The following is a 26,526-nucleotide window of genomic DNA, read 5'->3' on the forward strand; positions in this document are numbered from 1 at the left end:
GCCTGGCTGGCACCCACCGAGCCCATCCCAACGGCGCTGAGGCCTCGTTTCGGATCCCGGGGTTGCACAGCGCACAGAGGCGGGGCTGCCGGGCCACCCGCTGGCCAGACCAAGACTCAGGGTTCCACCCGGCGGGGGCGCAGGTTCTTGGTTTCTCCGGACCCGGCCGCTACCCTGAGCCCTCGGACAGCGGCCCCGAGCCGCCCGATGGCGCGGCCAGCGGCTGCGAGGGCGCCTGGGACGACCCTGACGACCCGACAGCTGGTCCTCGTGCCCCCGGTCGGATCTGCCCACCGCCCATCAGGTCGCACCTCCCGGGCGCACCGCCCACAACGGCAATGACAGCGCCCGGCTCTCACCGGGTAGGTGGGTTCCCGGCCTTGGCCCCGCCCCTCCGCGCGCCCCATTGGTCAGTCCTGGAGGGGGCGGGCACAGGAGGGCGGGGCCCGAAGGCCGGACGCTGGACCTGGCCGCCGACGGGCGCGAGGCAGAGCCTGCGGGTTGTGCTGAGGAAGCTCGCGGGCCCGCACCGCCCCGAGCGCCCGGACTGCGCGGCGGCGGCGCAGACACAGTGCCCGCGGCCCGCGGTCCCCGAGGAACTTCTGACTCGGTGTTGGCGTCCACGCCGCCGGCCCAGCGCCGCGACAGGTGCCGCGCGGGTTCTCTGGGACCGCGCTGCCGCCGCGGGCAACTCCCGCCCGTCCGTCCCGCGACCCCCAGCGCGGCCGCCGCGCGCCGTCGGGGGAGCCTCCGCCCGGGCCGCGGCGCAGCGGATGCCCGTCGGGTGAGCGCGGCGCCCCGCCCGCCATGGCCGCGCGCCCCGGGCCGCTGTGGCTGCTGGGGCTGGCGCTGTGCGCGCTGAGCGGCGGCGGCCCCGGCCCGCGCCCCCCGCCCGGCGGCCCGCCCCGCCGCCTGGGCCCGCGCGAGCGCCGCGACCTGCAGCGCGAGATCCTGGCGGTGCTCGGGCTGCCCGGCCGCCCCCGGCCCCGCGCGCCGCCCGCCGCCGCCCGGCTGCCCGCGTCCGCGCCGCTCTTCATGCTGGACCTCTACCACGCCATGGCCGGCGACGACGACGAGGACGGCGGCCCCCGCGAGCGGCGCCTGGGCCGCGCCGACCTGGTCATGAGCTTCGTCAACGTGGGTGAGTGCGGCTCCGGGGCGGCGGGACCCCGGGGCCGGGGCTCCGGAGGCCGCGCGTGCGGGCGGGAGCCGTCCGCCCCGGGGCGGCCCCTCGGCGGGAGCACGGCGGCGGGGACGACGCCCAGCCTGGACGGCGGTGCCCGGCGGGGACCGGGGACCGTGAGGGGGACAGGGCCCCGCAGGGAGCGGGAGCCCGGGTCCGCGGGGCCGGGTCTGAGGGGCGGGCCGGTGAGCCGTGGGCCGTCGGGGCGGACGCAGGAATTGGAGTCCCGGGGCAAGTACCGTCACCGCCGCCAAACACACCCAGAGGCGGACTCCCGGGGCGGCAGGTGCACTGGGCAGTGCCGGGAAGACAGGCTGGTCCCGGAGACGATGAGTAAACAGCGGTGATGCTGTCGCTGAGATAGGGCAGCCGGGGAGAGGGACAAAGTTCACGGCAGAACGCCCGTCACAGCACCCAGATGAGCGGGGAGAGGAGAGCCCGGGTCCTGGGTCCGCAGCGGCCGCCCGGCAGCCTGTAGGCGGCGCTGTGGCGGTCAGTCCGGTGGGAAGGCGGGGACTCAGCTCAGGGGGCGTCTGTGGTCCCGCCACCACGCCCGGAGCCTGGGACACGGCTTCACAGGCAGCGAGAGTCCAGGCCTGTGGAGTGGCCCAGTGGGCAGCGTGGACCCTCATTGTTCTCCCAGGCAAAGCCCGGCTTTCCCCTCTGCAGCCAGATCTGGAGCCATTTACCCTTAAAGTTCTCAGAAATATCCTTCTCCATTTTAAACTCTCCTTAATGTGCAGTCATGACTATCTGTCCCCTGTCCCCTCTGCCTCCTGTCTGTGGCCAGTGATGGGCAGGGAGGGGCCTGGGCTCAGAAAGACACCAGACTGGACCTGGGGGCCCAAGAACTATAGCTCAGCTCGAGGTGGGAGAGCTGAGGGGCTGGGAGCAGGGAGAGGACCTTTGCCAAGGCCACCAGCCTCCCTCCACCTACAGCCTCACCCAGTCCTCCCAAGAGCCCAGGGAACAGCCAGGATATTCGTCCCAGAGGAGGACAGTGAGGCTGGGAGAGGCATTGTCACGCCCAGGACAGCAGGGCCTCTCCGTGCCCAGCGGGAAGGCTCAGGTTGGTACTTCATCGGGGCACCAGGCTCTCAGGGTGGAGGGAGCTTTCAGAGTGGTCCAGGCAGAGGAGCCCAGGGGATGGAGCAGCAGCAGGAATTGTGAGGTCCTCAGCCATTTGCTTCCTGCAGGAGGGCAGGAAGAGGGACAGCCAGGGAGGGCTGGCGGTGGGCTGAGGTGGGGCAGTGAGCAGTCGGAGGCAGCTGTTCGCTTCTGCAGAGAGCCCAGTGCCAGGCACAGGGCTTGGGTCACTGGCTCTGGATGCTGCCTTCCTGGTTAGAGGGCAGGGTGGGGATTAGGGACAGAGAGTGTGTGGAACTGAGGCTGGAGCTCTGTACTTGGGACAAGCTGACCCGGGGCTCGGGACCAAGACGAGCTGTGGATGGAGTCACCGGGAAAATGCCCCCCAGGGAGCCATCTTCCAGAGTGAGTCACCGCCCAGCCCATGTGCTGCTTCAGCCGGCATCCCCTGGGTCAAGGCGTGCACAGCCCTAATGGGAGCTGCTGCTGTGAATCAAGCAGGGCCCTGAGCTCAGGAAGACCTGGCTCCCTCTTGACTCTGCTGTGTGATCTTAGGCCAGTCCTGCCCCTCTCTGAGCCTCAGGCCCCTCCTTGTACAAGGGCCCTAGTGACCAGTGCATCCCCGGCGTTGTGGTGTGACTGGTTGACACTTGGGAGGAGCAGAAAGTCAGCCCCCTCTTTGAGGGTGAACCTGGGCCTCGCCGCTGACTCGGGTCCCTCCCAGCTACTGCCCAGCCCTGGGTCAGATGTGACAGGAACGTCCCCATGTGTGTTATTCACACGTGAAAACCAGACACAGATTTTAAAAGCCAGGCAAAGGCGTTTCCACCGATTTTTAGAATGAAAACCAGCATTTGAACATCCATAGCTCTAGAACTCCTTGTTTCACCCATGCAGCTCCATGCAAAGCTGTTTTACCAGCCTCGTTTCATGGGCTCAGAGAGGTTGAATGGCCAGCCCAGGCCACACAGCATGTCCATGTCACCATCTAGGCTGAGGATCCCAAACCCCAGCTTCTTCCTCCGCCATCTCTGTGTCCCATAAGACCTCAGGCCTGTGAGAGCAACAAGCTGGTCCTCGCTCCGTGGAGCCCAGCTGTGGGCGGGCCCGGCCAGCTGACAGAGGGACCTCTTTATTCTGGCACACTAATTGCACTAGCAGAACTCTCAGTGAGAGTGGCTTTAACTGGTAATTACCTAGACTGATGTGGGGATTAGACACCTCGCAGGACTCTTTTCTTGTTTGGAGGCCCAGGCCCCAGGCTCCTGAGCCACACGGAGTCTAATAGCAGAGACGCTGTGCTGTCAGCTCCCACGCTCTGGCTCCCACACCTGCTGCCTCCTGCTCCACCTCTCCTATCGGCCTCATCTGGCTCCTGAGAAGCCAGGCCTGGTGCCCGCCAGGCCCCTGACCAGCAGTGGCAGTTAGTGGGACCCAGTGGCCATAGGCCTCTCCTAGACTTCTGTGGCCAGAACTGGCAGCCCTGCTTGGATTACCTGGCAATCTTATGCATGTAGAAATGCAGGTTCCTATGGCCAGAACACAGTAATGGGAGCGGATACCCAGTGGAGAAGACAGAACCTCCCCTGGGGTCCCTGGGCTTAGGGAGGAGACAGCCCTGAGCTGAGCAATCCCCAGGTTCAGACTCCTCTCCTCTGGGCTCCCACCCAACCCACAGCGATGGTGTCAGAAAAGCAGGGGCCTCCCAGCTCTGACCCTGTGGTTCTGTTGGTCAGACCTCCTCACATTCTCCTCCAAGCACAGGCTTGGCTGGCTGCACCTCAGCACTGCAGGTCAGCCCAGCCCCTCCTGAGGGAGCAGAGAGGCAGGCAGGACCAACTCTGCTTGTTCCCAGAATCCTTTTTCACCTCCTGTGAGCAGGTGACAGGTGTTCCTCTTCCAGATTGAGAAACTGAGGCATGGGCGGCACTGCAGGCAGAAGTCCTCCAGAAATCACTGGAGCATCTTCCCTTTTGTCCTGACCCTTCCCTGCGCCAGACCGATTTCTTCCTGCGTCTCCGGTGACAGAGGACAGCGGTGTGGACAAACCGGGGCTGTTGTATTTGGGAGAGGCGGGGCTTGCTGGGAGTGAGGGGTCTGGCCCAGGCCCTGCTCAGCCCTGTGACCTTGAAGGGCTGCCTCTTTACCTCCATGAGCCCCAGGCCACTTTCTTTGGTTCTTCACTAGGGAATGCTTCCATTTTTTTCACCAATTCACTGAGCAAATGGTCATGTGGCACCTGCTCTGTGCCAGGCCCAGTTGTAGTTGCTGAGACATGGCAGTGAGCAAAGCAAAGCCCCTGCCCGGTGGACCTGTCCTTGTAATGGGAAAGACAAAAGACAAACACAGGAGCCACAGAGGCGACCGTCAAGTCTAGACAGTGACACCCCCATCTGGACACAGGACGGGGTGGGCAGGGGGGAGTAGACAGGACTGGGCTCAGGGTGCTGACCTGGGACCCAGACGGAATTTGCATGCTGCCTACTCGTAGTGTGACCTGGACTTTCCAGTCCACTTCTCAGAGCCTCAGTTTCCTCTTCTGTAAAGGCCAAATGAACGTGGTGACAGAAATGACAAAGTGGCTGCCTGAGGGGACTGGCTGGTAGGACTCCCAGGGGCACTCATGTCATATGTGCCTGTGTGGTCTGAATCCTGTGTAATGAGCATGTGTTTTTTTGTAAGCCCCAAACAATAGACACTTTAAAAACAGGATTCTCAGTTTACAACATGCACTCAGTCCAGTCCAGGTTAGAGGCCCTTACTGGACCTAATGATGGGCCACGGTACCCACCGTAAGGGACTGATCCGGGATCATGTGAGATGACACCCAGGCATGACCTCAGCCCAGACCTCCACATCTGTTCCTTCACTGCCCTCTCATAGATACTGTCATATCTTTGTGAAGGAGAAGAATGAGGCTCAGAGACAGTCTTTGATTTTCCCAAGGCCACACAGCAGGTGGTCTCCCTGCCTGTACATCCTCTGCTCTTCCCCTACATAGAAGCTGCCTCTCCCCCCACCCCGAGGCCTGGCCCATCATTAGGTCCAGTAAGGGCCTCTGACCTGGACTGGACTGAGTGCATGTTGTAAACTGAGAATCCTGTTTTTAAAGTGTCTATTGTTTGGGGGCTTACAAAAATTACACAGGATTCAGACCACACAGGCACATGTGACATGAGTGCCCCTGGGAGTCCTACCAGCCAGTCCCCTCAGGCAGCCACTTTGTCATTTCTGTCACCACGCTCATTTGGCCTGTTCTTTGAAGTTCATGTGAACGGAAGCATATGGTGCCTAGTCTTGTGTGTGGTTTTTCACTCAACAGAATATTGTTGAGATTTACCCACGATGTTGTATCTGTAGTTATTTTTTTTTAATATATTTTATTGATTTTCAACAAAGAGGAAGGGGGAGGGATAGAGAGTTAGAAACATCGATGAGAGAGAAACATCGATCAGCTGCCTCCTGCACCCCCCCACTGAGTATGTGCCCACAACCAAGGTACATACCCTTGACCGGAATTGAACCTGGGACCCTTCATCTGCAGCTCGACTCTCAATCCACTGAGCCAAACCGGCCAGGGCTGTAGTTATTTTTTATGAATGAATTATATTGCGTTGCATGACCACACCACATGGACCCATTCTTACTGATGGACATGTGTAAGAATGTCCATCATAACCCAAAGCTTGTTTCTGCTTTGGGTTATGAATAAAGCCGCTCTGAGCATCCTTGGACTCATCCCTCCATGGCTACATCAAACTGGGGTGCTAACCCCAACTCTGCCACTTGGGAGCTGTGAGACTTTACACAGGTTCCTTTTAGAGTCTCCCACCCTCCCTTCCTCACTCTTAAGACACCTTTAATGTGCAGGAGGCTACCTTCCCGGGTTGAGTAGGACTGAGCGAAACGTGCAGTGAGGCCGACTGGAGGCCCATCTCATGGTCAGAACTTCATAGGTGGGAGCTGGTTCATACATTACCCCCTACTTCAGTGCCTTTGCTCGTGTTATACCCTCTGCAGAGACTACACTCACCTCCATGTCTGTTTTTAAAGGGGGCAGGCAGGGGTTTCCATAAACCTGACTCTCCCCACCCCCCTCTCCTCCCAAAGAGCCAGGCTCCTTCCTGGTTGTTGGTCACTTTCTGCCTGTAGATTCAGGGGTGTGTCTGCCCTCTTTATCCTCCTCCCCCGGAGACCATGAACCACTGAGAGCAGGGACCATCTGACTCTTCCTGTTCCCTTCTGCCCCTCTGCCAGGCCTGGTCTCTGTGGGCCAAGGTGGAGGAGAGGAATTCAGCGGGAGGCAGGGCGGGCCCCGGTGAAGGAGCCTGGCCTGGCCAGTGGGGAGAGCAGGGCCAGCCCTCTCTGCCTTTTCAGACACTGACAGAGGGTCAGCATGTCCTGGGTCCTCCCCTGGGACCCTGAGTCCCTGAGGGTCCTGCTTGGAGGGGGGCGGCTGCCGCAGGCATCTCAGGGCACCTGTTGGCAGAAGAACCTTGAAGACAGGTGACCCCGTCCCAGTGTTGTCACCCAGAGGAACCCCAGGCCACTCCTTTTACGTCAGCTCGAGTCTGAGAGTCCACGTGAAGGACCCTCCCCTGACATGGGACACCTGGCGAGTCTCTGCCCCTCTGGGCCTCAGTTTCCCCATCGGTGCAGGCCTGCCCTGAAGGCTTGTGCAGCTCCGACCACAGAATGTGCCCAGCCCCTGCCTCCCGACGGGGCTGCTCCGGGGGTGAGCACAGAGTGGGGGCTCAGGCGGCCACCTCCTCAGGGAACACGTCCCCACGGGAGAGAGGATGTGTCCCCGAGGCCGCGTCTTTCCGGAAAACGCCCACAGTTCCGTGCTTTCCCGGCCTGCCCCGGCGGGCTCGCACCCCTGGCTCCCGCCTCCTTGGGGCTATTCTTGGCCTTGGCAGGCCTGATGTGGCGGAGTGTGCGGTGTCCCCTTTAATTTGGGGTCTGAAGCCGGCTGAGGCCGGAGGGTAATTATGTGTGCAGAGCCGTTTATGGAAAGAGCTCCGAAAAGAGTCCGTAATGAGAACTGACTAAAAATACCGCAGCCTGAGACCTGGGCCTCCTCTCGGCAGCGCTGAGATTTCTGGAGGGGGAAGCCCTTCGGGGTGCAGAATCGATCGGTGATCAATTCCTCGGCTCCCCCGTGGGCCTGCACCGGCTGTGGGGACCGGGTCTGTTTTGGTCTGAAGTGGGCCCGTCGGCCTCCATTACCGATAGGACCAGCCAGACAGGCCCAGCCTGTCCGCCTCCGGGACCCGGGGGGGGGGGGGGGGGGGCGGGTCTGCCCTCTGCCTCGGGGCCGGCAAGTCCCACAGGAAAGTGAGACCCGTGCGTGGCCTCTATGGAGACGCCTCGACAGGAAGCCTCTCCCAGACCAGCAGCAGTGCCCTCGCCCACAGCTGGGGAGCCGGGCCCCAGCCACTGTCCTGGGGACCAGGAGCTCTTGGGAAGAAGGGGACGGAGCCTCCTGCTTCCATTTCACATTGCTTGGTCCCTGTCCTCCAATTGCTCACTGTCCGTGGGGGCGGACGAACCAGGCACAGGGGCCCCTGGGATGGGGGAAAGGGCGAGACCAGCAGGCTGCTCTGTGGGGTCAGAGGAGGACAAGGGGCCTTTACAGCTGGACTGAGAGGAAAGCAGCCTTCAGACACGGGCTGGGGCCACCCAGAAGACAGTGGCTCCGGGAGGTTTGGGAGGGCGTGGGGAACTGGAAAGCCCCAGAGGCCGTGTGGACGGGCCGGGCCAGCTCAGGAAGGTCTGGAATAGAGCCGAGCTCACGCCCCGCCTGGGCCCCGCCAGGCTTGGGGAAGGGTTTGAGGGCAGGAAGGACTGGCGGGCAGGTCGGAAGGTTCTGTTCTCTTAACAGCCTCTCTGGGCTGGAGCGAGAGGGGGGTCTTTTGCAGTCTTACTTATGGGACAGAAACAAGACAGACGTAGGTCATCTGGGTGACTCAGTTTTCTCCCAGGCACGAAAATAGCCGAAGCCTTTGCTGGTGTCAGGCTGGGGGGTGCAGGGTGAGCGGCAGGTGCAGGGCCTCGGAATGTTGACGGTGGTCGTGGGTGTGGAGGCTGCCTCCTGCTCACGGGGCCCTTCCCACAAACGTGGGACCCAGGGTTGTGGGACTGGGCTGGCGGAAAAGGCCCAGGGCCCCATTCGCACATGGTGACTCATGACTGTTATTGTTCTGGAAGCCACATTAAGGCAATTCAGAGACTAAATGTGTGTGCTGCTTCCCCAGACAGAAGCTGGTTCAGTGTTTGAACATTTTGGGCGGCCTTTGTAATTTTGTGGAAAATAAACATTTAGAGGCCCCTGTTGAGCAAGGCGTAGCTTTGTCTGTCTCTCTGACTCATGGCTCTCATCCTTTGCCTTTGTGTCCTTGTGATCGGTGTGTCCAAGGATAAATTCATATATAATTTTGCTAGGGTATTGCAAGAGGGTATTGCCAGGTTCCTGTCCGCAGTATTCCTACCAGTAACATGTGTAAATGTTTATGTCCGCTCTTACCTATGACTCAAAGGAATGCAATACTGACTATCCTAAGAAAAGCACCACCCACCCCTTTCCCACTACTCCTGACCCCAAACCCCTCTATATTCCACATACAATAGATGGCATCCCCTCTTTTACTTGTTTCTTTGTTTAAATTCCCTCCCCATTAGTCTGTAAAGTACATGACTTCAGAGACCTGACTTCTGTCTTGTTTACTGCTGTATTCCATGTCTAGACAGACTCTTATCTATAATAAGAATTATTTAAAATCCTCACCTGAGGATATATTTATTGATTTTAGAGAAAGAGGGAGGGAGGGAGGGAGGGAGGGAGGGAGCGAAGGAGAGAGAGAGAGAGAGAGAAACATTGATTGGCTGCCTCCCCCATGGGCCCTGACCAGCGATCATACCTGCTACTGAGGTGAGTGCTCCGACCGGGAATTGAACCCATCACCTTTTGGTGCAAGGGATGCGTTCCAACCAACCGAGCCACACTGCCAGAGCCATGCAGTAAGAATTTGATATGTTTGTTGATAAATTGAGCTTGATAAAGTAATGGATAAATAAGCAAATAAGCACAGAAAAACGTCACTCAGAGTCACCCCTTCCCGCCACCCCACGGCGTGGCCTCTGGGCAGGATCACGTCTTGGCACAATGTTGGGAGATTTCAAGTCAGGTTCGTCCTAAACTCCCGTTGAGTGGTCATCCGCCCAGCCCGTTGCTTCTCTACAAAGGCCTGTCCTGGCCCCTGAGGGAAGCTGGGCAGCATCTTTGTTCCCGGTGCTCAGAGGAGGAGGCAAGCCCTGGGGACGGACATGGCTGGCGGGGCCCGGTCAGGCGGGCACTCCGAGCTGCCTCGCTGTGAAAGCAGCTGGATCTGCACAGTTCACGGAGGAAATCGAGGCCGGAAAACGCTTTCTCAGAAGACCACCTGGGGCAACATCTCTCCTAACTCAAAGCTGCCAATCCACAGGGGCCCACCTCCCACCCTCCCCACTGACCGCTGACCGCTGACCGTCAGATGAACGAGTTGCTCTCTTTACCCAGTTCCACTCTCAGGACATTTCACCAACTTTTGATGAAAGCAATTTTGTAACAATGTCCCATCTTCCGGGGTTTGCCGGGAGTAGCCAGGGGGCAGTTTCCTGTGCTGGAGCCACTGGTGGTTCATCAAAACACAGGCCGGACATTCGGAAGGGGAGTCCGTTCAGGTGAACAAGGGGTTCCTGACCCAGCAGGGCAGGGAGGCCGCCTGGCTCGGTGCCCACTGGGGCTGGCAGGTTGCGGCTGGCTCCCTCTGTCCCCGGGTCCAACATGGGAATCCGCCTCAGGCCTGCAGACAGCGACCCAGTGACCCACCCGTCAGTTCCCCGCCTGGGGACAAATGCTCATACGATGCTTGGAGAGGGTCCGGTGGAGGGTGTGAAGGAACGACAGCCTTCACTCTCTGTGCCATCCCCTGTGACGGCCAGCAGCCTGGGCCTCTCCCATCCCGCGGGCCTGGGTTCTTACACGGCCACGTCATGGACATGGGCGTGTGGTCCCTGAATCGCGGGAATCGTCACCAGAGTCGAGCGTGTGCATGTGTCTGCGGAGGCCCCTGCCCTCCACACCCGGCCTGTGCGGGAGGACCCGGGGCCACCGGTGTCTCTGAACCGCCTGGCTCCCGTGGGCACTTGCTGCGTGTCCCGCTTCCTGCCTGACCACGGACACTCTCTCCTCTCCTCCCGTCCGGGAATGGAACACTCATCTCCTGCCCAAGCGTGTGTCTGCTGGCCCGCCCAGCACAGCTGTGTGCCCGGCCACCGCCGGCCCAGGCTCCCACCAGAGGACAGGACGTGCTCCCACATCCGCCTCTGCCCCCAGCCGGACTGTGGTCACCGGGCCCAGTAGCCAGAGAGGCTTTTTAAAGAGACTCGCAGACGTGTAATTAAAATCTCGGTGTTGGGTTTGGGGGAAGGTGCTGGGCGGCTCCCGCCCCTGCTTTCCGGAAACACAGATTTGCAGTGTTTGAAAGCGACCAGAGGCTAAAGTGAGACGGCCCTAAATACACTGTCCTGGGCGTTTCCGGCCGCCGGGCGATGGGGATCAGTTCGGCACCAGCGGCCTCTCGCCCAGAGTGTTGGACCAGGCCCCGCGGCGGAGCCACCGGGGGCCCCTCCAGCCCGTGCTTCACCCGCTCCACGCACAGCCTCCTCACCCCCCCCTGCTGCCTGCTGCCCCGAGCCCGGGCCCCCACCGGCCAGAGGCACAGCCCTGCTCCTAGGCCGGAACCCCAACTCTCCGCAGTCAGGCCCCTTCCAGCCTCAGCCTGTACCCCACCCTCCGATCTGTGGTGGCCCTGGCCCACTCAGCCTGGGCATTCGATTCCGCTCTGCCTGGAAAGCCCTCCCTGCCACTCCCCACCCGCCCAGATGTCATCCCAGCCTCTGGGGCCAGTTCAGATGGCACCTCCTCCAGGAAGCCCACTCAGATCCCACCACACCACGGGGCCTCCGCCTCCCCGGCACTGACTGGGCCCCCCCAGGGGCTGTCACTCCCACCTTGCTGCTTGTTCCTCCCCATCGCTCCCTCTGGCCCCCTCCTCCTTCCCCTTGCTCCAAGAGGACCCTGCCCCCCTGCGCCCTCCGCTGTGTTCCATGGCTGTTGTCTCCCTGTCTGTGCCGTCAGCTCTCCGCTCCAGGCCTTTGCTCACAGTGTCCCTTCCTCTGCAGCATCCTTGTCCCGTGACCTCGGGGTGAACTCACTGTCCCCCTCCAGGCCCGGCTCCACTGTCAGCTGTGAGCGCTCACGTCCCACGTTCCGTCCACACACCGGGGGCTCTGAGCACTCAGTCATGTCCCCGCCGCCATGCGGCCTCTTCCCCTCGGGTCTGAAGTCCGTCTCCGGAGGAGGGGCCTGTCCTCTCTGCCTCATCTGAGGGCCAGAGACAGAAGGGGGCTGGGCCGGACCTGCTGGGTGGAGGCTGGGGGCCAGAAACGGGGCTGCCCTTGTTGGCCCCCCTGTGCATCAGGTGCTGTGCTGGGCACCTCGCTGCAGGGCCCCGGGCCTCTCAGCATGGGGGGCAGAGCCGGGGGCAGGCCCATTCCCCAGGGAGGGAATGCCTCTCCCAGGCTGTCCCGGCCCCTGGTCCCCCCGGGCCCTGCACCCAGGAGCCCGAGCCCAGAGCCCGAGCCAGCAGCCGCTTTGTCTTGCAGTGGAGCTCGACCGCTCCCTGGGCCACCCAGAGCCCCACTGGAAGGAGTTCCACTTCGACCTGACCCAGATCCCGGCGGGGGAGGCGCTCACGGCGGCCGAGTTCCGGATCTACAAGCTGCCCAGCGCCCACCTGCTCAACAGGACCCTCCACATCAGCCTGTTCGAGGTGGTCAGAGAGCGGGCCAACAGGTGCCTGTCCCCCCGCCCCCGTCACTCTGGGTGTGTCCGGCCCAGCCCTGGGGACAGACAGGCTTCCTGGGAGCCCCCTCCGAGAGGAAGGATGCTTGGACCAAGGCCCTGGCCTCTGGCTTCAACCCCTCCCTGCCGTCCTGGCTGTGGGACCTTGGACGGGGCACTGAGCTCCCAGCCTCAGTTTCCCCATCTGTCCCCGGGGGCGGCGCACCTTCCTAGGTAGATGCAGTGAGAGAGGCAGTGAGGCACCCGGCTCAGGGCCAGGAGGGTCGGCGCCCAGGAGCGGTCCCCAGGGGCACAGGAACACGGAGGCAGCGGTGCGGCTCCGGTTAATTGTTCTTTCGTATCCACAGGGAGTCTGACTTGTTCTTTTTGGATCTTCAGACGCTCCGAGCTGAGGACGAGGGCTGGCTGGTGCTGGACGTGACAGCAGCCAGTGACCACTGGTTGCTGAACCGCAGCAAGGACCTGGGACTGCGCCTCTACCTGGAGACAGAGGACGGTGAGGACGGGCGGCAGCGCCCCTTCTCCGCGGGCTCTGGTCAGAGGGCCCGGGCTGCAGCCCAGCCCTGCAGCTTTCTCCCTGTGACCCCGCAGGTTGCTCACCCTCCGAGCCGTTTCTCACCTGGGGAGGAGCCTTCAGGCAGTCTCTCACCCACGGGGGTTTAGGGCGGAGCCTCCTCCATCCCAGGCAGTGGGCGTGGGGGGCCCGAAGGAGCCCCAGATCGCGGTGTGACCACCAGGGCCGCGTGGCGGGAGCAGAGGGTCCAGGAGAGGCTGGAAGGAGAGGAGCCGAGAGAGGCAGCAGCGGGCACTCCGCGTTGGGGAAACCAGCGTGAGGGGGCAGTGCTTAGGGAGCTGCGTGAACGGCACAGCGTGGAGGACGGCAGGGTCTGATCTACAATAGCTTTCCATAGGAGACCCCTCAGGGAGGCGTGATCACTCCCCCCTCAGTGTGGGCAGCCCCTGGTGACGGGCCTCCCTGAGGACAGTGTGTCGGGAGGGCGGTGACTGGACGGTGGGAAAGCTGACCTGCGCCACCTCAGCCAGGCCATCAGGGCTCCTGTGGAAACTCATTGGGCTCCCGTGTCCCCTGGGTGTGAGGGCATGGGAGGCTCTTCTCCTCCGGGGTCTTCTCCCCAACCCACAACCCCAGTGTCGCCATGAGAAAAACATCAGACAAACCGTATTGAAGGGCAGCCTGCAGAAGGCCTGAACTGGCAAGGCCACCAAAAGCCAGGGCGGCCTGAGGATGGCCACAGCCCCGGGTGCCGGAGGAGCTGTAAGGGCTCAGTGCCCGTGGGGTCCGGACAGGATCCTGGGGAGAAAAGGACCTTGGGGAACGCCGAATAAGTGAAATCTGAGTAAAGCATGCTGTTTAGGTAAGAAGGTATCAGTATTGGCTCATTAGTTGACGCAAATGCACCACAGTAATTGAAATTTATCATTTCCCAGGGGACACTGCGTCTGGGTATAGGGAATTCTCTGTATAAGCACCTTTGCAATTTTTTGTACATCTCAACTATTGTAAAGTAAGAGCTTTGCTTATTGTCTGCACAAAGTGAGCACCCTGACCTCTGAGAGGTGTGAGCTGTGGGGGAGGGGAAGGGAGGCCAGAGAGGCCGGCAGCCGGTGTCCCAGTGAGAGCTGGGGCGGGCTGGCAGCCTCAGAAATGGAGACACGTGGGTAGAGGGATCGGGAATAAAGAGGACAGAGCCATTGGAATTTTAAGAAAATATATATATTTCCTTTTTTATTTCAAAGAGGAAGGGAGGAGAGAGAGATAGAAACATCAATGATGAGAGAGAATCATTGATCGGCTGCCTCTTGCATGCCCCCCATCCAGAGGAAGGGGAAGGCGGGGATCCCGCGGCCATTTCACAGGCTGCCTGGCCGTGTTCTGGCCCCACAGGCTTTCTGCCACCAGAAGGACTGTCCTCTCAGAGGGAAGTGACTTAAACAAAACAGAGGGAAGGCAGACGTGTATCGTGTGCTCTGTGGCCTCAGAAAGCGCTGCTGCAGGCGGCCGGGCCTCAGACGCCTCTTCACCGTGATTCGCCATGAAAGTGTGCAGCTGGAGGTGACCCACAGGTCTCTCCCCTCGTGAACGGGGAGATGTCCAGGGAGGGAGTGACCACCAGAGGATGGCAGCGGCGCCACTTTACTAGTGCCGTGGAAACAGTGTGCACGTCCGCCTGCTGCTGTGGCCCCGTTGGTTGGAGCATCTTCCCAGGCTCGGAAGGGCAGCGGGCTTGATTCCTGGTCAGGGCACACACCCAGGCTGCAGATTAGATCCCTGACCCGGGCGTGTATGGGAGGCAAGTGATCGATGTCTCTCTCTTTCTCTCTCTCTCTCTCTCTCTCTCTCTCTCTCTCTCTCTCTCTCTCCCTCTCTCCCTCTCTCCCTCTCTCCCTCTCTCCCTCTCTCCCTCCTTCCCTCCCTCTTTGTTTTCCTCCCTCTTTCCCTTTCTCTCTCTAAAATCAATAAAAACACATCCTTGGTGAGGATAATAATAATAAAACTTTAAAAAAAACCAACCATAAATGTCAGTACGTGGTGGGAAGACATGCTGTCTAATGAAAGATTTTCTCCTTTGGCCCTTCTGACTTTTCTGCTGGGCCTTTCATTTTGTTGCTAAATGTAGTTTCCCGTAGCCTCACCTCCTCTTCCCGCACGCCTCCTCCTCCTCCTCGTAGCTCAGTGGATGCTCCAGGAGGAAGGGAGGACCACCGCGGAGGGACGTGACCTGGTGGTGGAGAGCTGGCAGGGAGAGGTGCCCTGGGGTTTCCTCCATAAACAGCCCGCCCGTGTGATGCCAAGGCTGTGGCTGTGACAGGAGGCGTTCTGGAAAGCTAACCGATGGCTCCGATGGTTTTCTCACCTGGACTCACAGTGCTCCTGTGTCCTAGCAGACACTGTCCTCCCTCCTGCTGTGGAGCCTGAACCGGCCTCTTGCTAATATTCTCTTGCAATCCAAGAGGGGCTCGAGGTATTTCATCCTGAGTCCTCAGTCTCAAAGACTTGGAGAAAAGTGAGTTTGTATGTGTGTGTTTGGAGGGGGGAATCTGGCAGCGGCTTTAAGCCCCTCCCCAACACACACACACACACACACACACACACACACACACACACACGGAGCTTGCACTTCCTACACATGGCTCTAGGGGGCGCACAGCCAACATGAGCTCCTGGGTGAGAGCAGGAAGCTCCAGCTGGTCCAGGAAGGCCTTTCAGGGAGGCCTCGTAGGGGCCTCATCCCCAGGAAGGGACAGTCCTGGGATGGAGGTGGGAGGCAGTGCTCACTGAGGGCTCAGCCTGCAGAGTTGGGGGAAGAGGCCAGGGACATGGCCAGGTGGGGTGAGTGGGATGGAGTGGACACCCCTTGGGGGCTTCTGGGCAGATGTGCCCTGGGAGCCAGAACGTCCCAGCGGCAGTGTGGAACAGGCTGAGGTTCCCAGGGCCAACAAGTTACGGGCTGTTAAGCGGCAGGAAGGAGGAAAAGGACTGAGTTTCCCATCCTCACGTGATGAAGTCACCTGAGGGACAAAGCAGACCAGGTCCACAGCTGGGATTCCCTCCGAGGTGTCCACCAGGCGTCCCCAGTGACATTCAACGTGGCACCAGGGCCACGTCCGTGACTCCAGGCTGAGGGGGAGCAGGGGCTGCAGGTGGACCCAGAGCAGAAGGAAGCTGGGGGAGAGCTTGGCCTGGCACAGCTGGGGAGGCGCATGAGAGGACAGGATAGGCAGGTGAGCTGCCCAGACATCGACTCTGAAGGGGCAGGCTCAGAGGTGGATGAGGCTGGAGGCCCCTGGGGCCCACCTGCTCAGAGGAGCAGCGTCTCCCGTCCTGCGTGGCCCACAGCTCCAGGCATGGCCACGCACACCCCTCACCTGCACAGGGGACAGCGTGCCTGCCCGCACCTCAGGTCAGGTCTAGAGGCCCCAGAGGCTCCTAAGCGCCCCTCTCGGCCTTTCTGGAAAGGGGCCTGTCAGAGTGGGCAGCCGAGGGCTCACCAGGAAGACGGCCAGGGGCAGGCGGGGAGCCTGCTCAGGGTGGAGGGAGAGGAGCTCTGGGCTCCGGAAGGGGGGCCGGGGGGCCATTCCCAGGCCTCCCAGGTTAGACCGTCTGAAAAACAGGGGTCAGTCCCCTAGTCCGGCCCCCTGCCCCAGACCGGCCTCTGCGGGGCGTGCTGGGTGGCAGAATTGTCCTGGCTGGTTGCAGCTTGGGGACCTTGAGCAGGTGCTGCTCACTGGGCCTCGGTTCCTGCTTCTGTGCAATGGAACCAGGACAGCTGCTCCAGGACCCTCAGGCAGGCTCCCCGTGCCCACAGGCTGCCTCCGGGACGGGCGGCCTCCGTGGCGCTGCCTAGTGGATCTGTGTCCTCCCTGCACCCAGGACACCCCAATGAGATCCTCACAGACAGTTGCACAAAGAAAAGCAAACAGTGAGCACAGCCCAGGGCAGGTCCTCCGGGCCCAGGGGGCAGGGCTGTCCAGGGAACAGGGACCGGGCAGCGGCACACACAGGCTGGAGGGCTGCTGGGCCCTGGGCGGCCCCTGAGTCAGCCAGGCCGTGGAGCTCCACTCCGGTGCCACCTGACAACAGGCGCCCATCTGCTCGTGCTCCGTGGCCGCCTTGTCCTGGCCTCACTGGCCTGTCCCCTCTGCTCGCAGAGCTTTCATGTGGCCTGTGGCCTGTGTCCTCGCAGTTCCCCTGCGTCCTCCTGACTGCGACTCGCCGGGACCCAAACTCCCAAATGCTTCTGTCTGGGCTCCTTCCAGCAACAGCGCCGGCAGCGTCAGCTCCTGTCTTAGCAGGTTCAGTCCCGCCTGGAGCCTCTGATGGGCCCAGAGCCTTGTTCTGTGGCGGTGATGTTATAGGTCAAAGGTTGGTCTTAGGATTCATTAGGTGTTGGATTCACTAAGGCCCGTGGACACAGGTCTAAAGCTCAGCTGGTTAAGAGCTGACCTTTGAGCAGGAGTGTGGGAGGGGCCGGCCATGTCCTTGGCCTGTGTGTCTACTGGAGGCTCATGTTAGACCTGCTGACGGCACAAGTGTACATACCTATGTGTGTGTGCATCTGTATGTGTGTGTATGTGGACATGGGTGTGCGTGACCGTGTGTGTCCGTAGTGCAGCGTTGAGGGGAACGCACACGGCAGTGGAAGGGCGGTCACCGTGTTTGAGAAACAAAAACGAGTTGGTTCTCGCGCTCCTGCTCACATTCCACAGGAAAAGAAAGTGAAGAGGTTCTGTCTCATTCTCTTCTTTACAACGAGAGCCAGGAAGTAACCTACACGCCTAGCGATAAGCTAGTCTCAGTGAATTCTGGGAACGCAGGACATTTTCCTCAGAAGCTCCCCACGTTGTTTCATTGCTGCGACGGTGACAGCATTGCGAGGTCCCGGGGGACAGGAGGAGGCCAGAAGGAGGGGTCCTGGTAGCCTGGAGGTGGCAGGCTGAGGAGTGTTCTCACAGAGGCCGTGGTGAAACCCGTGTTTCTGGACCCGCCATTCCGAGGCGGAGGCCCCAGCATGGCCCTGCCCGCGGCCTCCTTCCTTCCCAACCAGGACCCGGGCCCGTGGACAGAGCGTGGCTCCGGGATCGGCCCGGCCCGGCTGAGGCCGCTCTGGGCCTCTGGTCCCTTCTCCGCCCGCTGAGCCGCCTGTCGGTGGCGGCAGGAAGCAGGAGGGCCTCGCCCTGGCAGCTGCGCCAACCAGCCGGTGCCCTCGGTCCCGGGACATCCCGGATGGAGGAGGCGGGAAGGGGTCTCGGGCCCAGGAGTCCTCAGACCGCGGTGGGCGGCTGCCGTGTGGCTCTGACGTCACTGATGCCGACCCTGGTCCGCGGGCTCCTCCGGGCTCCTCAGCCCTCTGCGGGGCCGGGGCTGGGTGTGGATCGGCCTTCGGGTGCGGGCACAGGGGCCGCCTCGGGCCGCAGCCCTCACGCTCCCAGCCCCCGGGCCCCCGCAGAGCCGCTGTGCCCGCTCGGAGCCGCTGTGCCCGATCAGAGCCGCTGTGCCCGCTCGGAGCCGGGCCCTCGGCGACCCTCCTCTCTCTGTCGCAGGGCGCAGCGTGGACCCGGGCCTGGCCGGGCTGCTGGGGCGCCGGGCCCCGCGCTCCAAACAGCCATTCATGGTCACGTTCTTCAGGGCGAGCCCCGGCCCCGGCCCCATCCGGGCGCCCCGGGCGGTGCGGCCCCTGAGGCGGCGGCTGCTGAAGAAGACCAACGAGCTGCCGCAGCCCCACCGGCTCCCGGGCATCTTCGGTGAGTCCGGGCCGGGCCGAGGCTGTGGCCCAGGACTGAGGGTGGCGGCAGAGCCCTCTGGCCCTCACGAGGGGTCACCCTCCAGCCCCCCTCTGACACCCTCCCTGCCCCAGGCCCCTGTGGACGGCCATGCCCTGTCTCTCAGGCCTCCCTGCCCCTGGAGTCCCCTCTGTGCCTCCCGAGCTCCGTCAGAACCAGGTGCCCTTCCCCCTGGCAGCGCCCCCTGTGCCCGGCTCCCTCCCCGGCTCCCTCCCCGGCCCCCTCTCGGCTCCCTCCCCGGCTCCCTCCCCGGCTCCCTGTGCCCGGCTCCCTCCCCGGCCCCCTCCCCGGCTCCCTCCCCGCTCCCTCCCCGGCCCCCTCCCCGGCTCCCTCCCCGGCTCCCTCCCCGGCTCCCTGTGCCCGGCTCCCTCCCCGGCCCCCTCCCCGGCTCCCTGTGCCCGGCCCCCTCCCCGGCTCCCTCCCCGGCCCCCTCCCCGGCCCCCTCCCCGGCTCCCTCCCCGGCTCCCTCCCCGGCTCCCTCCCCGGCTCCCTGTGCCCGGCTCCCTCCCCGGCTCCCTCCCCGGCCGCCTCCCCGGCTCCCTGTGCCCGGCCCCCTGTGCCCGGCTCCCTCCCCGGCTCCCTCCCCGGCTCCCTGTGCCCGGCTCCCTCCCCGGCTCCCTCCCCGGCTCCCTCCCCGGCTCCCTGTGCCCGGCTCCCTCCCCGGCTCCCTCCCCGGCCGCCTCCCCGGCCCCCTCCCCGGCTCCCTGTGCCCGGCTCCCTCCCGGGCTCCCTCCCCGGCTCCCTGTGCCCGGCTCCCTCCCCGGCTCCCTCCCCGGCCGCCTCCCCGGCCCCCTCCCCGGCTCCCTGTGCCCGGCTCCCTCCCCGGCCGCCTCCCCGGCCCCCTCCCCGGCTCCCTGTGCCCGGCTCCCTCCCCGGCTCCCTCCCCGGCCCCCTCCCCGGCCGCCTCCCCGGCCCCCTCCCCGGCTCCCTCCCCGGCTCCCTGTGCCCGGCTCCCTGTGCCCGGCTCCCTCCCCGGCTCCCTCCCCGGCTCCCTGTGCCCGGCTCCCTGTGCCCGGCCCCCTGTGCCCGGCTCCCTCCCCGGCCCCCTCCCCGGCCCCCTCCCCGGCTCCCTCCCCGGCTCCCTGCGGGACGCACAGTTCTTTGGGGGAAGGTCTCCCCACCAGGTGAGACCCTCGGAATCGGGGGACGGGCCTCACCCGGCCGTGTGCCTCTTTCTTTCATGGGAGTCAGCCCCTGCTTGGCCTTCACATGAGCCCCTGGACCTGTGCGGGGTGTGGAGGACGGTGGGGGGAGGCAGGGTGTCTCAGGAGGGAAGGGGATGCCCCGCCTGGGGGCAGAAGGCCCCTGGCTGTTTATTGACACCAGGAGGCCCACAGGCTGAAGCCGGGAGGCTGGCGGGCAGGGCTTCCTGTGGAGCCGCTGGGAGCCATCGAAGGCTCTGATTGGCCGGACACCAGCAGAGCTGCAGGGACGGGCACCGTGGGCCCAGGGGCTTAGTTTCCATCATTCACTTTCCCACAAACGTGCCCCGAGGGCATCCCCGCCCGGAGCCCGTCAGCGGCTCAGAGGCCCGGAGAGACCTCCCGTCTGTCCGCAGATGGCGCCCACGGCTCCCACGGGCGGCAGGTGTGCCGGCGGCACGAGCTCTACGTCAGCTTCCAGGACCTGGGCTGGCTGGTAAGGCCGCTCTCCCTCAATGACGGCCCCGGAGGTCACGTGTCTCCAGGAGGGGGTAGACTTGGGGGTTTTTTTTTCATGTATTATTTTCTTCTGGGTTTTCCATGTGTTCTGAAAGGAGAATGTGATACTTTTATGGTGAAAAGGTGCTTTTTGGTAAAAACTGTGAAAATGGAGACAACCTGCCTCCCGAGCCATAAAATGTCAGGGCAAAAGGGACCCCGAGGCCAGGCTGCCGAGCCTCTGTGCCTCTGCAGGAAGCAGCTGTGGGAGGCGGGGCGGGGCAGCAGGAGGACCTGTCCGCTGAGGGTCTTGGGGTGGATGCCAGGCTTGGGGGGTAAGAGGGGGAGGGGGACTGCTCAGGGGGCTGAGGGTGAGTGACAGGTCCCTGAGGCTGAGGGAGGGAGGGGGAGGTGCTGGTGGGAGGGGCCACATGGTGGGACTCACCTTCTCCATTCCCACCAGGACTGGGTCATCGCCCCCCAAGGCTACTCGGCCTATTACTGCGAGGGGGAGTGCTCCTTCCCGCTGGACTCCTGCATGAACGCCACCAACCACGCCATCGTGCAGTCCCTGGTCAGTGCCCAGCCCGTGCGGCCGGCCGGGGCGGGCGCCGAGGAGGGGCGCGGGCAGCCTGGGGGGGGGGGGGGGCTGCTCGTCTCAGGTTCTCACGTGGAACCTCGGCTGAGTGCGCGTGTCGTTCAGCTCCCACACCGTGCAGGAGCGGGTCCCCGAGCGGCCAGCCTGCGTCTGCAGACTCCCTGCTGGTGCACACACACTCACACACACATTCCCTCTCTCTCTCTCTCTCTCTCTCTCTCTCACACACACACACACACACACACACACACACACACACGTGTGCACACATGCACGTGGGGACCTGCAGGTATGTGTGCTGGTCACATGAACACACGCACAGAACAGATGTGCATTCCACCCGGGTGCCTGTGCACTCTGAACACGTGTGCCCATGTGCACGGGATTGTTCAACCTCAAGTGACGTGCACACGGGTGAGAGACGGCGTGTGCTCACACCCCTCACGGTGAGTCGGGAGAGTCACCATCGCCCCGAGCGCAGGGCTCTCCGCTCAGAAAGGCTGCAGCCCTGAGGCCCGGCCTCTCCGGCTCCCAGGCCAGGACAGGCCTCCCGCTCCCCTCAGAGCCCCTGGCCGGCGCCCGGGCGGTGCTGCCGGTTCCTCTCACGTGGGCCTTTGAATGCCGGGCTGACACCTCCTGTGGAGGCTGAGCTGGGAGCAGTGGCCCCCGTCCGGTCTGGCTGACATCCCTGCCGCGGCCTCGGCTTCCCCAGTGGCTGCAGAGGCGCCCTGGGCCCCCGGCCAGCCCAGTGCCCGCTGACCGTCCTGGCCGGCTGGCTCAGAGCGGGCTCCCGGGACAAGTGGGCGTTGGGGAACAGGGACCAGACTGCGGGCGGGTCCCCATCAGAAAGCTTCCCCGGGTCCTGCAGCCCCGCAGGGCTGGGCTTCCCCCGCTCCTGGGCCCTCGGAGCGGCCCCCACACCCGGCTGGAAGCCGGTTCCTCCCTCTCCTGCCCCCGAGCCCGGGGCCCGTCGGTGGGGCCTGATCTGGAGGCAAGCTAACTCCGCTCATCCTGCCAAGTCGCAGGACAAATATTTGTGTGGAGCCGAAATAGCCCACAACCAGGCTCTTTCTTGGGGAGCGGCTCAGGCCAAGGGAGCAGGCTCACCGCCCCGCCCGGCCCGAGTCCCGCCCAGCCCCGTGGCCTGTGTGCGCTGCTCCGTCACCTCCCAGTCACCTCCCAGTCAGACCCGCCGAGCAGCTGTCAGGATGGGGCACGGTGCTTTGAGAAATGACGATGTTGAACCCCCCGGGGTGAAGCTAGAATCCGAGGCTTTGTCAGTGGCTCCATGAACAAGCTGGGGGACAGGCCACAAACAAGGGCCGGACAGGCATGGTCAGGTCATTGCAGGAGCCCGGAGAAGCCGGTCAGTGTGGCTCAGAGGTTGAGCGCCGACCCATGAACCAGGAGGTCACAGCTTGGCTCTTGGTCAGGGCAGGTGCCTCGGTTGAGGGATCGATCCCCAGTAGGGGACGTGCAGGAGGCAGCTGATCAATGATTCTCTCTCATCATTGATGTGCCTATCTCTCCCTCCCCCTTCCTCTTTGAAATCAATAAGAACATTTTTTTAAAGAAGCCAAGAAGAGGGAAGAGTGGAGGGGGTTCTGGGAGGGGGCCGGTGCTGCAGGGGCCTCGGGCGTAGGACCTGCCATCAGGTGCCTTGTGTGCTGGGACCAGCAGGGCCCTCAGGTCTGAGGGGAGTGGGTGTGGCGGGGAGCTGACAGGTGCCCAGGCCGTGCCCTAAGGGCCCAGGGCGGGGCAGGGGTCAGGGAGAGCAGATTTCCACGTCACACCGCCCTGGCTGTGGCTGGAGTGGGCGGGGCGGGGCCAGGCGCTGGGCGGGTGCGGAGAAGGCCCGGTGCTCACCCTCTGCCCGCCGCCCCGGCAGGTGCACCTGCTGAAGCCGGACGCTGTGCCCAAGGCGTGCTGCGCGCCCACCAAGCTGAGCGCCACCTCCGTGCTCTACTACGACAGCAGCAACAACGTCATCCTGCGCAAGCACCGCAACATGGTGGTCAAGGCCTGCGGCTGCCACTGAGGCCGGCGGCCGCTGCAGCGCCTCCCGCCGGTCAGCCCCGCTCCAGAGACTGCGACCCTCAAACCCAGCCAGACCACAGAGAGGACTGGCACGGAGACTCCTCAGAGCAACATGTCCATGCCCCTTCCTCTTCCTGCCAGGGCTGGGTCCTTTCAGGCCCCACCCTCCCCTGCCTGAGGCTGTGATAGATTCTGGCTTTCTGTTCTGGTGGGCAGAGTCACCGGGCAGGGTTCTGCCCAGCCCTGTCCCCCAGTGGCACGTGCTGACTGGCTCTTCGGGGTTGGCACAAAAGTCCTATCTGAGGACCTGCCCTTGCTCCTTGCTGGCTTGGGCTGTGGGCAGATATGCAATGACCCGAGAGGCACCTGGAGCCCAAGGTGACCAGCTCAGGTCCTCCCGTCTCCGTTGCAGGGTTTGGGGGGCGTAGTCAGGGTTTGGCCCACTTCCAGTTGCCTACCCTTCTCAGGGGCAAAAGTAGGCATTTCTGGGTACTTGTTAAAGAGCATGGACTTGCCTTGTGTGTTCTGTATTTTCGGATCTGAATTACCAAACTGCTGGCCACGGGGAGGCATGTGGGGCAACTGCAGGAAGAGCTGAAGGAGCAGCCTGGTTAAGGGCTCAGGCCAAGGGCATTTTTCTCCTGTCTCCCTGCCCTGGATCTGTGTGTCCTCTCTCAGCACGCAGCACATGGAAACTCTACCTTTGGAGAAACAAGAAGTCTTGGGGCTTCACTGACCCGCCTGTCTGTCGTCGTGTTGAACGTCGGGAGTTCCGCTCTGTGGGGAGGGATCTTTCTACTGAGCCAAGCGAACATGGGGTAGCCCAGGGTGACAGGGCTCAGCACAGATGACATAGCGTTCCTTTCTCTTCTGCATGACGGCATCAGTAATCAACCTTAATGCTGTTTTTTACCAAATCTGGATAGAATTTCAAGTGATCAGCACAGAACTCCAGGCAGCCGCTTCCAGCACCTTAGAGTTTGCAGGTGAATTGAAACCGTGCCGTCTCCTGCCAAGGAGCAATCTGTTCCACCCAGAGAAATGTGTCTGTGACACCGGGCAGCCTGTGGCCAGGCGTGGGCCGCGGGAGGGCCTTGCCAGCACCCGTCGTGTCCAGAAGTTGTCAGAACACAGGCTGGCCACCGAAGTCTGCGTCACCCTGTCTGCTCAGGAGCCCCGTCCTGTGTCTCGGGGCCTGTGAGCCAGAGAAGAGGCCCCTGTCCCGGGGGAGTGCCAGGCAGCCATTAGGGGAGCCGGGTGGGAAGGTTCCCGGAAACCACTGTTGTCCTTGGAGCAGCCGAGGCGGTGGGAGTGTTTATTTGATTTCGGACTTGCTCACCCTGTAATTTACCTGCTGGAGCAGACAGTCCAGCTGCCTGAACCCTGAAATACCGTGTGGTTAATAGCAGATCCTGGGCCCACCCCAACCCACAGGCGCAGCCCACAGAGGCAGCAAGACCCGTGTGCCCAAGGACGCACGTCCCTGGGGTCCACTCTGCCCCCTGAGGGCGGCTCCGGGAGAGCCGGTCTGGGGCAGGGTGGAGGCTGGGCCAGGCGGCAGGACTGGGAGGGATTCTGGGAGGGAGTGCCGAGGAAGAGGCCCTCCCAGGGGCCCGGACTATCTTGAAGATATTTTCTCCATCAGCCAGTGTAGGGATCTGAGCTTTGGCCTAGCCCAGTGGTCGGCAAACCGCGGCTCACGAGCCACATGCCTCAGATTGAAAATGTTTTTAGTAAAGGCCAGTTTAGGAGTACCCTAATTAATAACAATGTACCTACCTATATAGTTTAAAAAATCTGGCTCTCAAAATTTCAATCGTTTTACCGTTGATATTTGGCTCTATTGACGAATGAGTTTGCCGACCACTGGCCTAGCCGTTAGGAGACCTGACTTGTGGGTGGTTCCCTCTTCTGGGCCATTTCCCATCCCTAACACGTGAGGGCCTTCAGCCATGGAATCCGTGTCTGAGTGCTGAGTCCAGATACACCCTCATAACCTGAAGCCAGAGCCATGGCCATCACAGATCTGAGCTATGAACCAGGAGGCCGTCACAAATGGGTACCTAACTATTGGCTATTCCAGACCTTATGTCTTCCCAACATGAAGGTTTGTCTTTTAGATAACTGTAAATTCTAAATTAGCCAATTATTTTGGCAACTACTTTTTTACTTCCCCTGGTATCTTTAGTGCCCAGCAATGGCCTGGTGCGGGTAGGGGTGCAGCAGCAATGCCTGTCAGATAACCTAAAGTTTTGAAGATTCGGTGTATCCCTTCCCTATCAATCAAGCTGTGCACAGCAGGAATGGATAGGAGTTGCAATCTGTTTTCGTGCGGAACAATTGAAAACAGTAAGTCACTGCTTTCCCACCTGGCGATTGGACTTCCAGCAACTTCTGAGACCAACTTCTGAGTCACCCAATGGAATCAAATATTGTAGAAAAAGCCCCAGGCAGTGGAATAACTGTGGACATGAAGCCCATGCATTTCATTCCATGAGTTATCGACCTGCTGAGCGGAGCATGGCAGCTGCAGTGGGTGGCCCTGGCTGGCAGGAACACAGCCCCGATGCCACTGCTTCCCTTCCTCTTGCTCAGGGCATGGCTTGTTTATCTGGCCACACCAGACCAGGAGGAGAAGTAAGGGTGGTCTGTGCATACCCACCGACAGCAATGAGGAGTCAGGGACAGTTGGCGGGAAGGGAGGACACGTGGAGACACAGACTAAGGAGAGACACAGGCAGCCTTGGCGTTGGCAGTGCAGTCCTGGCCTTGAGACCCAGTGGTCGCAACGTTAGTGCTCTCTTCTAAGGCAGGGAAGTCACGTGTTCTGGGAAAATCCCAGGAAATAGGAAAGAGGCAGCATAGCAACAGTGTAGGTTTTGGGACCAAATAGATGTGAATCCTGGTTCTTCCTCCTCCTCTCTATAGCAGGACACTGGCTTTTCCCTCCTGGCTGTTAGGAGGACCGGTTATGTGCGTAAACATTTAGGACAATGTCTGGCCTACTGATGCTTAACAGCTGGTACCTGCTGATATTACTACAAATGAATTTGCTAGTTTTGAGCCCCTTCCATGCTTGCCCACTAAGCCTCCTCCCAGAATGTGTCCCAAGGGTGATAGTGTATTTACTTCAGAGCTGGGTTTTGCCATTAAAAATAACTACATTCTGCACTACTTTGAGGGCAGGACTTGAACTCTCACCTGCTTGGAAGGCCTGAGGCAAGCGCTGGGTTTTGCTGGCAATGGCCAGGGCTGTGAAACTGGCTGTGTTCCCTGACACAGGATCCCTGTCCTGTAGAAGGTGCTCAGCACCACCAGTGGCCCCTGAGCACTGGAAAGGGATGGTCCATCCCAGGTTTCCCTCTTTATGCAAAGACCTTATGCAAGCACTTAACCTTTAAAAATTTTTACTTTTAATTTACTACACACACAATGTCGTTTTGGAAGGAAGTTTAAATAAAAAATACAATTCAAATCACCATAGTCCTATGACTCAGATAAATACACTATTAATATTTTGTAAATTTATTTCTAGTATTTTCTCCTTAGGATATAGGTATAAATATAGATGTTTATATGTTATAGATGGGTATTTTTAAGTATTATATTAAAGTACTTTGATATATGCTTTTCCCACTTTCTTGTATGGTGAGAACTAACCTGTTAATAAATATTTTTTAAAAAACATGGCTTTCTAGTTTTCTATCCCCTGAACTCTACAAGACTCAGGTTTCACCACGAAAAAAGCAGGTTCTAGTCTCTCCCAGTGGTT

At 61.5% G+C, this 26,526-nt stretch overlaps 1 protein-coding gene across 1 annotated transcript; it reads left to right on the plus strand.

The window, feature by feature from the left end:
• The first annotated feature begins 499 nt into the window (after positions 1-499).
• Positions 500-26,400, plus strand: BMP8B (bone morphogenetic protein 8b). Its single transcript, XM_084872836.1, has 7 exons — positions 500-1,141; positions 11,978-12,167; positions 12,524-12,672; positions 18,240-18,440; positions 20,038-20,117; positions 20,583-20,693; positions 22,606-26,400. Exons 1-7 carry the CDS (start codon positions 808-810, stop codon positions 22,753-22,755), a joined length of 1,215 nt encoding a protein of 404 aa, XP_084728962.1. The 5' UTR covers positions 500-807; the 3' UTR covers positions 22,756-26,400.
• The last annotated feature ends 126 nt before the right edge of the window (positions 26,401-26,526 follow it).

This window comes from Pipistrellus hanaki, assembly GCF_964339955.1.
Source record: "Pipistrellus hanaki genome assembly, chromosome: 2".
Taxonomy (NCBI): Eukaryota; Metazoa; Chordata; class Mammalia; order Chiroptera; family Vespertilionidae; genus Pipistrellus; species Pipistrellus hanaki.